At 49.7% G+C, this 18,564-nt stretch overlaps 1 protein-coding gene across 4 annotated transcripts in view; it reads right to left on the bottom strand.

Moving 5' to 3' along the window:
• Positions 1–1,749: 1,749 nt before the first annotated feature.
• The window catches only part of LOC143295896 (uncharacterized), a 424,588-nt gene continuing 407,773 nt past the window's right edge, over positions 1,750–18,564 (bottom strand). For all 4 annotated transcript variants that reach the window (XM_076607572.1, XM_076607571.1, XM_076607570.1 and 1 more), the window contains one exon: positions 1,750–6,031. In XM_076607572.1, the coding sequence (XP_076463687.1) occupies positions 3,664–6,031 (2,368 nt within the window). In that variant the 3' untranslated portion in view covers positions 1,750–3,663. The remainder of the gene's footprint in view (positions 6,032–18,564) is intronic.

Here is an 18,564-nt window from a genome sequence, read left to right on the forward strand (position 1 = left end):
CAACCAAACACTAATTTCGGCTGTTGTCAAATCAACTTTTCTGGAATACCCAAATCAACATGAAAAAAAAGAAGTTTCCTCAATTTACCAAACATTAAGTTAGAAATGAAGTCAGTTTCCTCAATTTGCCAAACATTAAGTTAGAAATGAAGTCAGTTTCCTCAATTTACCAAACATTAAGTTAGAAATGAAGTCAGTTTCCTCAATTTACCAAACATTAAGTTAGAAATGAAGTCAGTTTCCTCAATTTGCCAAACATTAAGTTAGAAATGAAGTCAGTTTCCTCAATTTACCAAACATTAAGTTAGAAATGAAGTCAGTTTCCTCAATTTACCAAACATTAAGTTAGAAATGAAGTCAGTTTCCTCAATTTACCAAACATTAAGTTAGAAATGAAGTAACCTGCTGGAGTCTATGTGACAGGAGTGGAGCGGACAGTGGAAAGAATCACCTGAACAGTTCGTCACATGAAAAACACATCTCACCCAGAAGACCCAGCATTGGAGAAACTGACAACAGTAAACTGGTATCACATCTTCAACAACACTGGGAACAGTTGTATATTATCATGCTTTCTTTAACACACACATCTCTCATATATTTCTGTTTCCCAAATACCAACTCTCGTTTCAGGAACATTTACAGGTAATCTTTGTCTTATCTTTGACCATAAATGATAGGCATTTAAAGTTTGGACATTTTTCTATGCTCTCTCTGTCTCAGTTCCTCAGTTACTGAAGTTCAGAAAATAAAAGGTTTTCACAGCATCAGAAAATAAAAGGTTTTCACAGCATCAGAAAATAAAAGGTTTTCAAAGCATCAGAAAATAAAAGGTTTTCAAAGCATCCTAACTGTTATATTCAAAACACTGTCTTGATCAACACAAGCTCCAAACCATTTGATAATCATGTCATTTATGATCAATACAAAGATGAGGCAAGGAACAGAACGAAGCAAGGAAGAGAAGGACGGGGGCAGAACATGGACAATACCTAAAAAACAACATCTTCCATGACACTACACAATTTCCGTTACTTCTATACATCCCCAATTATCCTCATTCCCAATTATTCATTTAGCGCAATTGTGTTGTTCATCAACACTGGACACATAAGAATATAGCATGTATGATGAGGAAGGAGAAAAAAGTATAAATGTTGATGATGCTGTGACCACAGCAGAAGCAAGAATAGCCAGAATTTGATTCAGACATGATAATAAAATCACTATGACATTAAGTACAGAAGCTGCCAGTTCTACAGAACTGTACAGACAGTGATCATATTCACAAATGATAAATAGGCATGAGATCTGTTAACAAGGTAACAAAAGAAATAAACAAAAGAAACAAGTGCTTAGTAGTGCCCATAGCAGGCAATGGATTCTAAACACACACACAATTGTGTGTGTGTGTGTGTGTGTGTGTGTGTGTGTGTGTGTGTGTGCATGTTTTTTTTGTTTGTTTGTTTTTTGGTGTGTGTGTGTGTGTGTGTGTGTGTGTGTGTGTGTGTGTGTGTGTGTGTGTGTGAGTGTGCGCACTGCTGACAGTTTTCTGACAGATGTTCAATTTTTTTTGCATTCAAATGTGGTTCAGCAAACAAACAAATAAAAAAACCACAAAAAACAACAACAGATGAATAAGGATAATGTGTTACTTTAAAAGGATCTATCAGGTGAGAGAGAGTCCTTCCCCCCCCTACCCCCCCCCCCCCCCTTACCCCCCCCCCCCCCCCAAAAAAAAAAGGGGGAAAAAAAGAAGAAAAAATAGTGCTGTACAGTAAAACATAAATCACAGAGAGGATAAACAAACAACAACAATAAAACCACAGACAACCACCACCACAGAAAAAATAACAGAGTTAAAAACATCACAACACCTGGGTTTCTCCCACAAGCTATGATCACAGAGACAGATGAGCCAGCAGTGCAAACAGCTGTGATGCCAGTGTCGTCACAGAGCGCTAGCTGTCCACACACCACTGGTCACAGGCTGTGTGCCAAGTGAGTGCCGTCCACTGACTGGGGCAATTCAGCTGAAAGCTGCCGCAGCTTTCCCCACTTTATCATCACCTATCCATCAGCACCCGATGGTTGGTGCCAAGAAAAGTCAGCACCACACTGCCCTGCTGCCCAGTCTCACGTGCTGTGCACACACTTGTGGATGGATGCCATTTCAATCTGTCCCACATAGCAACTGTATGTTGACAACACAGCATGTGTGTTGACTCTACACAGGGAGTAACACACGTGTACAGCAAGTACAACCTGGACATTTATTCAATAATGGGTGGTTCCTTCTTGATCTTTCTTTCTTCTTCTTTCTTTTATTTCCACAGAAGGTGAACCGTCTATGATCAGACTTGAAGGTGAACAGTGGAAGTTGAGTGAAAGTAGGGGAGGAATCTCTTATGAATGTTATCAAAACAATCCTGTCTTTTCTCTCAGCCAGAGGACATGATTGCAAAGAATAAACAAAGAAGTGAATCACTTTTTTTTTTTTACCGAAGAAAAGATCATTTCAAGACGTTTGACGATAATGATGACGATGATGATGATGATGATAATGATGATGGTGATGATGATGACCAATTATGCTAGTCCCCTAGCCTGCTCAGTACAAAAATCAACCTAGCGTCTTTACTCCCGGGATCATTTACATATGCAGAAGAGAGATCTGGTTCTGGAATGAGGCATCTGCTGGTTGGTGGATTCAGCAGAACTGCCAATGCCAAGGTTGTGCTGCACTGAGTGAATCCACCTGTCCACACATCTCGTAGCGACATTTTCCCTGCATTGAATCTACTGCACTGCGCAACAAAGGACTGCACTGTGCTATCACCAGCGTTAAACTTTTTCTGTTTTAGTTTTACAGGCGCGGTCATTACAGCATGATGCTGGAAAACCATGGCACCCAGGTTCCACTGAGACAGCAGCCACTGCAGAGACCACGGGTGATAACATATCAAAGGACTCTCACACGGCTTAAATATAATGTCAGCTCAACAGCTCTGCTTACAGCATTGAACATACTGGAGAGATTCAGAGAGTAGCATAATTCAAACATACTCATTGTCAAATGTTATTTATTATCTATATTTTGTACATAATATATATTATTCATGTACAAAGAAGACATGTTCACAAAAGAATGAATATGCATTGGACACATCTGAAGGAGCAGAGTTTGAGAAAGACGTGGGACACAGTACACAGAGCCAGTTGTGCATGGTCAGTGAAGTGAGAGAGACTGCCGATAGTGATGGCACTGGCACTGTGAGAGTGACTGACCACACACCGGTCAGCTGAGCCGCCCAACAAGTCAGCATCACTCTCTTTGACAGGAGACAGACACAGAAGCCCAGTGACACGACAAACAATGCATGCTTTTCTAGTGTAAACCACTCCGAAACTAAGCTGTTTTTTCCACTCCTACACACGCGAAAATTCCACTCTGAAACTAAATCGTTTCTTTCACCCCAACACACGCGTATAAAAAAAAAATCTGCTCACATGAATACCTTGACTAATGCAAGATGTTCTTTATGTTATATATTATCTATACTTTGGTATAAAGAAACCTTTACATGGAGTTTATATAGTACATTTCTTTTTGCAGGAGAAGGAAGGACCATGACTGATGATGGGCCAGAGGGGGTCTGTGGGTCAGCTGCTGTGTCCATTCTCCTCCAGCCGTCGCTCCCGCTCCTGGTACAGCAGGTGGTAGTCAATCTGCCGGTAGCGTTCATGAGAGATCTCACCAGTCAACAGCAGCTCCAGAAACGGTCTGGAGCCAGGTCTAGAACTCTCCTCCGTGGGCAACAGAAAGTCGTCTGACTCTTTGCTGCGCTCGTCAGGGGGAGCCACCAGTCCTCGCAAATGTTTCTCCAGCTCGGACATGGCAGTGAGTGGCTTGCCCCCTCCGTTGATGGGGATGGGGGCAGGGAGGGGGGACGTGGGCTGGGAGCTGGGCTTGCTGCCTTGGCTGACAGGTTTGGCAGGGGAGCTCACACCACACTTGGGAGACGACCCTGCTCTGCTCACCTGCCCTTTGCATGGGGGATCTGACAGGGGGGTGGGGAGGGAGGAGGGGGAGTGTGGTTTGTGTGTGCAAGTCAACTCGTTTTCTGAACCTGATCTTTCCCGGGTGGCATCACTCTTGTCCCACATGGTGCGCATTCGCTTGCTGCCGGGAGGGTGAGTGCCCGGGCTGGGGGAGAGGGTGCGAGTGGAGGAGTACCTGTGATCCGTGAGGGCTGGGCTGCTGGCACCACTGCCACATGTGGAGGGAAGGGTGGGAGGGAAGGGGCACACTTTGACAGCACCCCCCACTTTGTCCTTCATCACGGAACCCACTTTCCCTCCACCCACCCCAGGGGAGGCCATGGCAGCCATGGCTGGCTTCACGTCTTGCTGTGTGCTGCTGACGATCTGTGACTGGATGACACTGGGCCTTTCTGGGGAGGAAGCTGCAGGTTGGGCAGATGTCAACACTTTCCTGACCAACCCCATGTCCCCGTGTTTGTCACCGTACACTTTCTTAGCGGTCTGTTGAATGCTCTTCTCGCCAATCGTGCCAAGGACCTTTTCTGGAGCGTCCTTCCCAGCCTTGTCTTGTGACTCTGGTGAGGAGGGGCAGGGACAGTCTGTCTCCATCAGGTGGTCCATAGAGTCCCACACCTGGGCCTCCACCTCCGACAGCAGGTCTGACTGCACATTGTTCCTGTCAGTGGATGGGTCACAGTACTGCATGGCAAAGTCCATCAGGTCGTCTGGCAGTATGGGCGGCAAGTTCAGATCATCGCCGTAGCTGTTCAGCCTCTCCTCCTCGCTGTGGTCTGTCGTCAGATCCAGCTGGCGGGGAACCAGCACCTGTTTGCCCCCACACACCATGAGCTGCTGACCCACACCCACTCCCCCAGCACACTGCTGCTTCCCTCCCTCAACACTTCTGGGCCCTCTCTCTTTGGAGGCCACCACTCCTGATCTGCATTTTTTGCCTGCGCTGACTGTCTGGCCCTTTGGTGATAGGAGACTGCTGGCAGAGGAGAGTGACACTGCCGTGAATGATTTGGTCCATGCCTCGTTCACTGGGGGGCAGGACTTTACTGCCTCCCCTTCCTTGTCCAGCAACGTCCGCAACAGGGAGTGGGGCCGCGCACTGTCCATGCCTCCTGCCAGCACACCGGCTTCTTTCTGCGGGCTGTCTGAAGGGCTGGCATCACAGGGAGGCTGCCCGTCCTCCACACCGTCCCTCACCACACTCTCCCCACTTTCACCCAACCCGCCAGTTTGTGCTTCACCAACACTGTTGGTGTCTCCCTGAGGTGGTGGGGGGTGGGCCAGCGGGGATGCGGGGAAGACGTCCTGAGAGCTGTCACACTGCCGCCCGATGTCCTGCAGCAGGCTGTCCAGCACCTCCATGTCCTCCATCACATGCGTCAGGCTCCCCTCACCCCGACCCCGCCCACTCCCCACCTCACACAGGAACGGGTCTGAGTGCTGATCGGACACAGGGGGCAGGGGGTTCAGATCAAAGCTGTCCGCCATGTCCTCCACACCCCCTGACCCTGGCAGACAGTTCAGTGAGGAGGGAAGATCCTGCACGAACTCCCCGTAGATGGCCGAAGACAGGGTGCTGTGGAAGCCTAGCTCTGCTGCAGTCTCCAAACCCTGCACGAGAGAGGCCTCCAGTTCATCACAGTCCTTTTCCTTGGACTCCAGTGGGTGGAGCCCCAGGTCTCTGTGGCTGGAGGGGAGGCAGGGGTCCAGTTCCACACCCCCTCCCACCCCCACCAGAGGGCAGGGGGAGGTGGTGGTGCTGCCCATGCTGCTGACGGCACTGCTGTACCCTGTGTCGTCATGCTGCTCGTGCTCACTGTCCGTCACAGACGCGGGGCTGGTAACCTGGGTTAAGGACGGAAGGTCAAGGGCACCCTTGGCCAGGAGGTCACTGGCCAGCAGTCCTTGCTGGCCCTGGGTTTGAACTTGCTGCTGCAGCTCCATCTGGTGGGTTTGATCCCCTTCTTTCTGGCTGCACACATGTCATGGACATCATTGGTTACCACTGGCCCTGCATTGTCCTGCACATCGTGCAGGGGACAGGTGAGGTCATGGTGAGTACAACATGGTGTAAAGGCAATACCAAAAGTATTAACTTTAATGTGTTCATTGATATACAAGACGAAGAAGTTTCAAAATACATTCAAATGCGTAGATTACAACTGCACACACACCATGAATCTGAAGATCAGTTAGCACTTGTCAAACACAGACATACACAGAAGAGGCTGCAAGGAACGGCCATTTCAGTTTTATCAATGATGAACAGAACTCATTTATTTTATGAGTCCGTTTCAATCTGTTGGTCACATTTACACACACACATGGTGTACACGTACTGAAGCATGCACGTATGCATGCACATACACTCGCCTGCACTGACACACACTGTCTCACACACACACACATTTCAGTAGGCCTACCTGTACTTTTCTCAATCAATGAGTCACACACAAACACACACACACACACACACATGCACACGCACATAGGCACGCACACACACAGACACAAGCTGACGACAGGGACATTAGCTGCTCAGTACAAGTTCAGTCAGGTAGAATTGTCCATGACTCATGCAGATTCATGTGATATCAGAATAATTCAGTTCAGTGCCCTTCCACAATTTCACTTCACCTGGACACTGATTACCCCCTGGTGTGCTGAGAGGCGTGAGTGAAGGAGAGAGAGAGAGAGAGGGAGGGGGGGGGGAGAGAGGGAGAGAGAGGGAGAGAGGGGGAGAGAGAGGGAGGGAGAGAGAGAGGGAGGGAGAGAGAGAGAGGGAGAGAGTGAGAGGGAGAGAGGGAGGGGAGGGGGAGAGAGATAGAGGGGGAGAGAGAGATAGGGAGAGAGAGAGAGGGAGAGGGGGAGAGAGGGAGGGAGAGGGAGGGGAGAGGGAGAGAGAGAGAGGGAGGGAGATAGAGAGAGGGAAAGAGAGGGGGAGAGTGGGAAATAGAGAGGGGGAGAGAGGCAGAAATAGAGAGAGGGAGAGAGAGAAATAGAGGGAGAGAGAGGGGGAGACAGAGGGTGGAGAGAGAGAGAGGGAGAGAGATAGAGAGGGGGATAGAAAGAGAGGGAGAGAGAGGAGAGAGAGGGGGAGAGAGGAGAGAGGGGGAGACAAGGAGAGAGAAAGGGGAGAGAGAGAGAGAGGGGAGAGAGAGAGAGAGGGGGGGAGAGAGAGAGAGGAGTGGAAGCCATTTTGAGAGTGGGGAAAAGTGGGGAAGAGATTCAAACACAAGAGTTATGCTTTCCTGAATGAGTGTGTGTGTGTATGCGTGTGTGTGTATGCGTGTGTGTGTATGCGTGTGTGTGTTAGTGCGTGTGTGTGTTTTAGAGAGAGAGAGAGGGGGGGGGAGAGAGAGAGGGGGGGGGGGGAGAGAGAGAGAAGAGAGAGAGAGAGAGAGAGAGAGAGAGAGAGAGAGAGAGAGAGTGTGTGTGTGCACGCGCGATCGAGTTCCTGAGTATGTGCGTTTTTTTTCTGCAACAGATAATAGACGCTACCACTCTACCAATAGATATCAGCTATCTGACATGCAGTCCACACACTGTAGCTATCTGACATGCAGTCCACACACTGTAGCTATCTGACATGCAGTCCACACACTGTAGTTATCTGACATGCAGTCCACACACTGTAGCTATCTGACATGCAGTCCACACACTGTAGTTATCTGACATGCAGTCCACACACTGTAGTTATCTGACATGCAGTCCACACACTGTAGTTATCTGACATGCAGTCCACACACTGTAGCTATCTGACATGCAGTCCACACACTGTAGCTATCTGACATGCAGTCCACACACTGTAGTTATCTGACATGCAGTCCACACACTGTAGCTATCTGACATGCAGTCCACACACTGTAGCTATCTGACATGCAGTCCACACACTGTAGTTATCTGACATGCAGTCCACACACTGTAGCTATCTGACATGCAGTCCACACACTGTCTGCCTAGTATCGCCCCGCTGGCTCTCTGCTCCAAGCCCTTGCCCCCCTCCCCCCTCCTCCTCCCCCACCCCTCCCGGTGCACTGATTGGCTCAGTGAGTGGCCAGGCCGCCGGTTGTTGCGGGTTATTTGGATGCAAATCAACTCTGGCTGTTATATACACTGCCTGGCTGCCTGGCTGTCATGTCCACTGGCATTCACACAAACACTTCTTTGTAAAGGGAAGGAAGGGGGGTGGGAGGGGGTGCGAGAGAGAGAGAAACTGAAACTGAAACTGAAAAATGTTTTAATGCCACTGACATTACAGTCCTATTGGCATGGGATACATCAGAATAATCGTTTAACAACATAAAAACAAACCAAACAGCATGGATATGTGTATCAAAGTCGCAGCAACAACCCTGCTATGAAAATCACAAGGTCTGTTGAAAGACTAAAAAAACACTTATGTCGAAAACGGCTTTACCCACGCTCGACAAACTCACGGCGTGCTCAACCGAAAAGAAAAGTATGAAAAAAGAAAAGTAAACCTATACATATTCAGTTAATTTGCACTTTCTCCGTGCATATTACAAAACGATACAAAACGATACAAAGTGGAGTGATGGCCTAGAGGTAACGCGTCCGCCTAGGAAGCGAGAGAATCTGAGCGCGCTGGTTCGAATCACGGTTCAGCCGCCGATATTTTCTCCCCCTCCACTAGACCTTGAGTGGTGGTCTGGACGCTAGTCATTCGGATGAGACGATAAACCAAGGTCCCGTGTGCAGCATGCACTTAGCGCACGCAAAAGAACCCACGGCAACAAAAGGGTTGTTCCTGGCAAAATTCTGTAGAAAAATCCACATCGATAGGAAAAACAAATAAAACTGCATGCAGGAAAAAAATACAAAAAAATGGGTGGCGCTGTAGTGTAGCGATGCGCTGTCCCTGGGGAGAGCAGCCCGAATTTCACACAGAGAAATCTGTTGTGATAAAAAGAAATACAAATACAAAATGTCGTCTTCTTTGAGTTGACCATCCAACCTAAACACTAGAGGCGCAATATTGTTTTAAACAAGATGACTGGAAAGAACTGAATTTTTCCTATTTTTATGCCTAATTTGGTGTCAACTGACAAAGTATTTGCTGAGAAAATGTCAGTGTTAAAGTTTACCACGGACACACAGACACACACACACACACAGACAACCGAACACCGGGTTAAAACAGAGACTCACTTTATTTACACAAGTGAGTCAAAAGTGAGAGAGAGAGAGAGAGGGAGAGAGAGAGGTTTAATGAGCTCCTATGTACCGTGTAGCCAGCCAGGGGTGGGATATTTTATGGACCTGAGAGGGGTGAAGGAGAGGTGATGGTCACATCGGGTGTCCCGTAAAGTATTGGCTGTTCAAAGAGATCCTTTTTATTCCCCCCTCTGTCTTGACCCACCCTCTGTGCTGCTGGCTCTCTGTGTGGGCGGCAAAGTTTGGAAGCTGCACTCCCCAATCCCTAGTCTACCCCCCTCCACTCCCCCTCCCCACTGTGTGTGTGTGTGTGTGTGTGTGTGTGTGTGATCCGAGCTGTGACTGTCAGACAATCTCTCTCTGGCTCCCTCTGTCTGTCTGTCTCGGGGCTGTTCATATGGGGCTATGGCCTTGACTGAATAAACCATCTTGAATCTTGAATCTTGTCTGTCTCGGGCTCTCTGTGTGTGTCTGTGTCAGAAGATCGCATTCCGTGAAAGCGTATAAAATGTTGATAACCTGCTACTTTAGAGATCAAAACAGTTAGGCTTCGGTCACATGTTATACTTTGCATAAATATGGTTTTGTGTAGTTATGGGAAAAGGGGTTCACAATGTACATTTTTGTCTTAAGTGAATTAAAGACTGACTGATAATTTTGTATAATGATGGCAGAGTGAGCTAACAAGCAAACACAGACATAGTTTTCACTCATTTTTAAAGCAAATATCTGGCGTCTCTCAATACTTGTTTGACGTAAACCACAGTGTATTAAAAAGAACTTCAACCAGGTTTAGATTAGGTGTGTCAGTAATATGAACTCACCGTTACTGTCATTCCATCGGCGTTTAATCTGACTGTTCATTCATTGGTGAAGGTGTCACAGAATGTGAAATTCACTGTATTTGTATGTCCCAAATAATCTGATCCCAGGAAATATTATTGGAATTCCCCTGATTTCAGGTTATCTTTATTGATGTCTGATGCCAAATGTACGTAGAGACAGTGTAGCAGACATATTACTGATGCCAAGGCTCGAAATAATGCCAAGTCATTGGCTAATCGATCTGAAGCATAATCATGTTCGCCTTCGTTTATCACTACACACACTGTCCTGTCCTGATCCCCGCTCCCTTCTGGACAGACAGATGGTACAACGCTTCTCTTGCCTCGTCTTGTCTGGTCTCTCTGTGTCTGTCCCCTCTCTCGCTGTTCTCTGTCCCCCCCCCCCCCACACTCCCCCACCCCCCACTCTTCACCCTTTTCACGTCAGGGGGTGGGGGGTGTCTGGCTGTCAGAGAACAGGTGGTGCCCCAGCAGGTCCACAATCTACTGGTGGTCCTGTGGGAAGGCTTGTCCCCTGACGCCGTCCACACTGGGCACACCGTGCTGGAACAAGCATGTGCGGGAAGGTGGTATGTGATATACCCTGTCGGAGAGATTGGGGGTGGGGGTAGATAGTACCCCCCTCCACTCCACTCCCCATGAGAATCAATCGTTGAAGCAATCAATACTGGTGGTAATGATACGTCCGCTTTGTCCCCTCTCGTCCGCACACAAATACACCGAGATAGAGAGAGAGAGGGAGAAAGAGACAGAGAGAGGGAGAGAGGCAGACAGACAGAGAGAGAGAGGAGGGGAGAGAGAAAGACAGACAGACACGGACAGAAAAAGAGGCAGAGCGGATCTAGAAATAAGAGGCTTACAGAAAATGAAACAAACATAACCCTTCTATCATTCGGCCGCTCAAGTGATCTTCGTGAATTCCTAAAGCTTCCACACACAGTGAACCTGTTAAAGCACCAAGAAATCTCTGCCGATTATCAATAGTTTGCTGCGGAAATCAACACACACACGCGCGCGCGCACACACACACACACACACACACACACGCACACACACATACGCCAAGTTATGTAAGTTTTTCTGAATGTACACACCCAATCTTGCGGTTTTGGCTGGATTTTCACCTTGTATATTTTTTCTCTTTTCATTTTTGGAAGCGAGGGTGTGTGTGTGTGTGTGTGTGTGTGTGTGTTGGGGGGCGGCGGGGCCGGGTGGAGTCTGAAGGGAAGTGCCCACGTTACACTCACTGGAGACACGTTCACACACGTTTATTTCAATCACCACTGTCGGCATCGGAGAGGAAGGTGAAGAAAGTATCTCTGTCACCCAAAGAAAGGTGTGTGGAGGTAAGGCGAACCGGTTCGACCCCCCCCCCCCCCCCCCCACCTTCCCCACTCTCCAACACATCTTATTTGACACCTATCGGGACTGTGGTGAATGTGACAGACATCACTGAAAGCAATGACCAGTGTTCCCCTGTGCAGCGACAGGCAGACCTCTCACCCGGACAGACATCCAGGACAGCCCCTCAAACACCCCGAAAACGGAGTATGGCTGCCTACATGGCGGGGTAAAAACGGTCATGCACGTAAAGCCCACTCGGGTACAAGCGATTGAGCGTGGGAGTTGCAGCCCTTGAACAAAGAAGAAGAAGAAGCCCCTCAAACAACCAAACCTTCACAAAACCAAGACCTAAGGCCTGAACAACAACCTAAAGATCGCTGCCCAAAGGTCGTCGAACTCCACTTGTACCTGGAAGCAGCGCAAAAGAGGAAGCGTCTTCCACATGGCGAGAAATGGAGTCCATAGTAACAAAAACAATAAACGAATTTTACATACCTGGGAGAAGGAAAGGGGGTGGGGGTGGAGGCGGGAGCGTTAGAACGGTGGATGACCAAGAAGGGTCCGTGCTGTCATCACATACCACGTGATTTATTGATGACGTGTGTCAGTGGCTGTGCGGGCCGTGAAAACACCCAGCCAACAGCCCCAGCTTGACCGCCACAATGATGGCCGCCATCACGTGACTGCAAGACGCTATTATATTCTTTTGCTATCCACTGCAGAAACATAGATGTGCATTGTTGCTGTAAAAGAGTGGATGCTGACCAACTCAAACTTAATGACGTCAAGACAGAAGCCATACTTACAGGTTCTAAGTCTGTACTTAGTCATATTTCATACGTTGGAAAGATGAGGGTCGGGTATCTGTGTGGGGATGGGGGAGCGGGGGACAGGAGAAGCCACAAGGGAGTTCACCTTTTGCTGATCCGTTCTTTTATTCGCAGGTGGGTTAAATTCAGCCCATCAATTTCTGTCCTCAATAAAGGTCATGTTGAGAGGACCAGAACAACACTCAGCTATTTCCCACTTTTGCAATGCGCTGCACTGTTCAACGCCATGACCTTGTCCACCACGGCCACTGAAGTCAGCAGTGTCAGACATGACCCCCTTCCTGCAGTTCGCACCACCACACCAGCAGAAGGCATGCTATATTTTAGCTGCCGGAAATACACACACACACATACATACACGCACACACATGATTTGGCAACCTTGTGAAAATCCAATTACCTGGGGATGAGAGAACGTTGCACTCAAGCAGAGCATGCTAATCCCCTGAAGAAAATACATGTGGTAATTCGTGTTCTAGGTTGTTTACTGGAGATTTCTTTCAAATCTCCACGGACTGCGTGTATCTTACCTTGTCTGTTTGATTCTTGGATACGTGTTGTAACTAATATCCGTTGTTTTGTTTGTTTGTTTTTATATATAAAAAAGTGAAGGATTTTTCGACAGACTGCGCTGAATATAACTCTTTCACCTGGAGCATGTGGGGAGGGTGAAAAGTGGTGGGGATGTTGTGGGTGTGGGTGTGAACTGTTACGCTAAAACCTGTCTGTAGTAGTACCACTTACGTCTCTCTCTCTCTCTCTCTCTCTCTCAACCCAGTACAAAGATCGGAAACTGAAAGCGAAATAATCATGATATTGACATAAAAGACATTTGTTCACAGGGGCACAGGGCAACGAGTGGTGTGTGCAAGCACAGGGGGAGGTGTACATGTGCATGGCACGGCAAGCCGCAGCTGTCTCTCGGAGTGAAGAGCTCACCGGGCTTCTTGCTGTGGGTCCTGGCGGCTAGGAGCCAGTTGCACTGCTTGGTTCTAACTTTTTGAAGTTACACGTGACTAAATGCCTACGTTGACCGAACTACGCCGTTGGTCAGTTCCACACTACACAGTTAATAGCGGGTTACGACCATGCTGGGCTCTTCCGTCCGAGCAATACAAATGGCTCCTGGTGAAGAAAGCACCTCCCGCCACTGGGCGGGGACTCTTCACCTCACAAATACATGGCTCCCGGCCACAGCACCCCAATGGACGGACAGTACAGAAATGTATCGAAACTAATTTACAAAAAAACAAAAACAACAACTACTACTATATTCATAAATCTGTCAAAACTGTCTATGAAAATACCACCTTTGGATTTAAAAAACCGAAGAGACTATTATGAACCTTGATTCACTGACATTTCCTGTTTTTTGCATGCCCTGCATTGTTCAGTGAACCCCTGTGGCCTGTGGTGCGGTGTTCAGCCAATCATTTATTGACCTTCCTTCTCCTCTCCAAGGTTTCAGTTATCCATTGCAAGTGGAATCGTATCTGGGTGTGAATATCAACAGACTGTATCTAAAGTTTGGTGTTTCATATATCACTGCTGCACATTGTCAAAGATACTCACACAGAAAGAACATGATTTATTTCTACAGGAAAAAGGCCCTTAGAAACAGTCCAAGGTACAGAATCAAAGTGTATACAGTATTTAACCCCCCCACCCCCCCACCCACCCCACCCCCCCAAAAAACCCAAAGGAAACGATACTGTTGACACAATGGAACCGTCATACAGGTGTCAAATATCAAAACACATATGCAGTTTTTCTAACTGATTTAGTCATACATTAGCAATGTGCCTTTGACGAAGTGCATAAAAACAGACATGGAAAGCATACAATCGAGTTCAACTGGTCCACAAAGTTATATATCCGTGTATGGTTGCTTGTTTGGAATCAATTATCATTTGGCCATAGTTTCTTTATAACGTGGGCAGACATCAACGAAATGGTATACATTTTCTAATATCTGACAGACAGGACAAATGAAATAAGTGTTTTCACTGAAAAACCCACCTTTTGCTTTCAAACTGAAGAGAAAAAAAGACAAATGCTTGTTAGAAACATCATAAAATTGTGTTGCTTTCAAATTGAAGAGAAAAAAGACAAATGTTTGTTAGAAACATCATAAAACTGAAATTAAAATATATACAGCTTCATGGATTTACACTGGCACAGCACACAGATGTAACAGGTGCTGTTATCCAAGTCATTCCATGAAAAAGAACGTGTGTTGAAATCAACCTGTATGCATCATGCTGACATGTCTTTAGCGCATAATGATTAATGTAAATTGAGGCTGAGGCCTTTTTCTTTAATGAATCACCGTGTTTATATATATCTGTGTGTGTGTGTGTGTGTGTGTGTGTGTGTGTGTGTGTGTGTGGATAGATTGATTGACTGATCGTGGAGGAAATCGGGCGAATTTTAATTATCGGCAGCGGAAATCAGTTCCACCAGAAATCCTGTGGCCTGGGTGTACCGGGTGTCAGACAGTAGAGGCTGACTCCCACAGTACATGATGTACACACACAGACCTCGTGCTGATTGGCACAGAGTCCCAGTTGGCAGATCACCCCTCCCCCCACTCTCTCTCTGCCCCCCCCCCCCCCCCCCCCCCCGCACCCCACCTCCACTTGCCGCTGTTTCTGCTCCTGCCTTCACGTGTTCCCCAACACCCACATGTACCTGCTGCCTTCACGTGTTCCCCAACACCCACATGTACCTGCTGCCTTCACGTGTTCCCCAACACCCACATGTACCTGCTGCCTTCACGTGTTCCCCAACACCCACATGTACCTGCTGCCTTCACGTGTTCCCCAACACCCACATGTACCTGCTGCCTTCACGTGTTCCCCAACACCCACATGTACCTGCTGCCTTCACGTGTTCCCCAACACTCACATGTACCTGCTGCCTTCACGTGTTCCCCAACACCCACATGTACCTGCTGCCTTCACGTGTTCCCCAACACTCACATGTACCTGCTGCCTTCACGTGTTCCCCAACACCCACATGTACCTGTGCCCAGGCTCGGGTGATGCCTCATATCACACCGACAAGCCAGAAGACGAGCGCACGCACACGCATGCACACCGACGTGTATAGATTCTGAAGGATGCATTCTGGTCACACGAAATTATCGCAAGCGCGCATGCACATATGTAATGGTGGGCACGCATGCACACGCACAAACATAAACATACACACACACATCCAAACTCACACATGCAAACACCCACCCAACTGCACACCCATGCACCCATCCAGTTGTGCACACAAACATCGTGTTTATGCAATTTACAGAGACAGAGAACTAGAGACAGAGAGAGAGAGAGAGATTTATGCCAACAGGTTAAGCTAAAAGCTTCTTTACAACAGCCCTCAAGAAAAAGAGAAGGAAAGAAAAAGAAAATAAAATAAAAAAAGAGACAGACAGTCACCGACAGCGAAACAGCGTCAGCACACAGGCACGTGGCAACACACGGTATGCAACACAGAACTGTCTGTCAGGACTCAGCATGTTCTTTTGGCAATGCGGGAGTGGGAATGGGGGGGGATGGGTGTGGATGAGGGTGGTGGCTGGGGAGAGGTGGGAGGTTGGCAACGAAACGGGGGATGGGGGGGGGGGGGGGGGGGGGGGGGGGGGGGGGGCTTGGGGGGAAGGGAGCAGGGGGGGGGGAGGTTGTATCCCAAGATATATCTTCCAAAATACTTCCAAATGTGCGCTATCGGATTTTCTAAGAGAAAATGGGGGGGGAAAGAAAAGAAAAAAAACAAGAAATAGAAATTCTAAGTACAGCTCATTCAAATAAACTATTTTGAAAAACATTTTCTGGGAGACGTAGAAAAAGAGGAAGCGAGAGAGAGACAGACAGACAGACAGACAGGCAGGAAGGCAGAGAGAGAGAGAGAGAGAGAGAAAGGCAGGCAGCATTAAAAGTGCAGTGTTTGTTCCAAACAGGTGGCAGAAGGAAGGGAAATCAATGTACCCATCTAATTTCTTTGATCGACCGATGATGAAGGAGACACACACCGAACAGGAACTACACTTGATCCACAACACCACCTGCTGGAAACACAAGTGCGTCATTCAGTCATGGCGTTATTCAGTCATCGCGTCATTCAGTCATGGCGTCATTCAGTCATGGCGTTATTCAGTCATGGCGTTATTCAGTCATGGCGTCATTCAGTCATGACGTCATTCAGTCATGGCGTTATTCAGTCATCACACCATTCAGTCATGGCGTCATTCAGTCATGACGTTATTCAGTCATCACGTCATTCAGTCATGGCGTTATTCAGTCATCACATCATTCAGTCATGGCGTTATTCAGTCATGGCGTTATTCAGTCATGGCGTCATTCAGTCATCGCGTCATTCAGTCATGGCGTCATTCAATCATGGCGTTATTCAGTCATGGCGTTATTCAGTCATGGCGTCATTCAGTCATCGCGTTATTCAGTCATCGCGTCATTCAGTCATGGCGTCATTCAATCATGGCGTCATTCAGTCATCGCCAATCAACGTCAGACCTATCGGACCAAGCACGTGGAGACACAGAGAAGTATACCTCATCACCTCCTACACCTCCACCCCTCTCCACCCACCCCCTCCACCCCCTCTCTACCCAGCACCTCCACCCCCTCTCCACCCAGCACCTCCACCCCCTCTCTACCCAGCACCTCCACCCCCTCTCCACCCAGCACCTCCACCCCCTCTCTACCCACCACCTCTCCCCCTCTCTACCCACCACCTCTCCCCCTCTCTACCCAGCACCTCCACCCCCTCTCCACCCACCACCTCTCCCCCTCTCCACCCAGCACCTCCACCCCTCTCTACCCAGCACCTCCACCCCCTCTCTACCCAGCACCTCCACCCCCTCTCCACCCAGCACCTCCACCCCTTCTCTACCCAGCACCTCCACCCCCTCTCCACCCAGCACCTCCACCCCCTCTCTACCCAGCACCTCCACCCCCTCTCCACCCAGCACCTCCACCCCCACCCCCTCTCCACCCAGCACCTCCACCCCCTCTCTACCCAGCACCTCCACCCCCTCTCCACCCAGCACCTCCACCCCCTCTCCACCCACCACCTCTCCCCCTCTCTACCCAGCACCTCCACCCCCTCTCCACCCAGCACCTCCACCCCCTCTCCACCCACCACCTCTCCCCCTCTCTACCCACCACCTCCACCCCCTCTCCACCCACCACCTCTCCCCCTCTCTACCCAGCACCTCCACCCCCTCTCCACCCAGCACCTCTCCCCCTCTCTACCCAGCACCTCCACCCCCTCTCCACCCACCACCTCTCCCCCTCTCTACCCAGCACCTCCACCCCCTCTCCACCCAGCACCTCCACCCCCTCTCCACCCAGCACCTCCACCCCCTCTCTACCCAGCACCTCCACCCCCTCTCCACCCACCACCTCTCCCCCTCTCTACCCAGCACCTCCACCCCCTCTCCACCCAGCACCTCCACCCCCTCTCCACCCACCACCTCTCCCCCTCTCTACCCACCACCTCCACCCCCTCTCCACCCACCACCTCCACCCCCTCTCTACCCACCACCTCTCCCCCTCTCCACCCACCACCTCCACCCCCTCTCCACCCACCACCTCTCCCCCTCTCCACCCACCACCTCTCCCCCTCTCTACCCAGCACCTCCACCCCCTATCCACCCAGCACCTCCACCCCCTCTCCACCCACCACCTCTCCCCCTCTCTACCCAGCACCTCCACCCCCTATCCACCCAGCACCTCTCCCCCTCTCTACCCAGCACCTCCACCCCCTCTCCACCCACCACCTCTCCCCCTCTCTACCCAGCACCTCCACCCCCTCTCCACCCACCACCTCTCCCCCTCTCCACCCACCACCTCTCCCCCTCTCCACCCACCACCTCCACCCCCTCTCTACCCAGCACCTCCACCCCCTCTCCACCCACCACCTCTCCCCCTCTCTACCCAGCACCTCCACCCCCTCTCCACCCACCACCTCTCCCCCTCTCCACCCACCACCTCTCCCCCTCTCCACCCAGCACCTCCACCCCCTCTCCACCCACCACCTCTCCCCCTCTCTACCCAGCACCTCCACCCCCTCTCCACCCACCACCTCTCCCCCTCTCTACCCACCACCTCCACCCCCTCTCCACCCACCACCTCTCCCCCTCTCTACCCACCACCTCCACCCCCTATCCACCCAGCACCTCCACCCCCTCTCCACCCACCACCTCTCCCCCTCTCTACCCACCACCTCCACCCCCTCTCTACCCAGCACCTCCACCCCCTATCCACCCACCACCTCTCCCC

Source organism: Babylonia areolata, chromosome 21, assembly GCF_041734735.1.
Source record: "Babylonia areolata isolate BAREFJ2019XMU chromosome 21, ASM4173473v1, whole genome shotgun sequence".
NCBI classification, from domain to species: domain Eukaryota; kingdom Metazoa; phylum Mollusca; class Gastropoda; order Neogastropoda; family Buccinidae; genus Babylonia; species Babylonia areolata.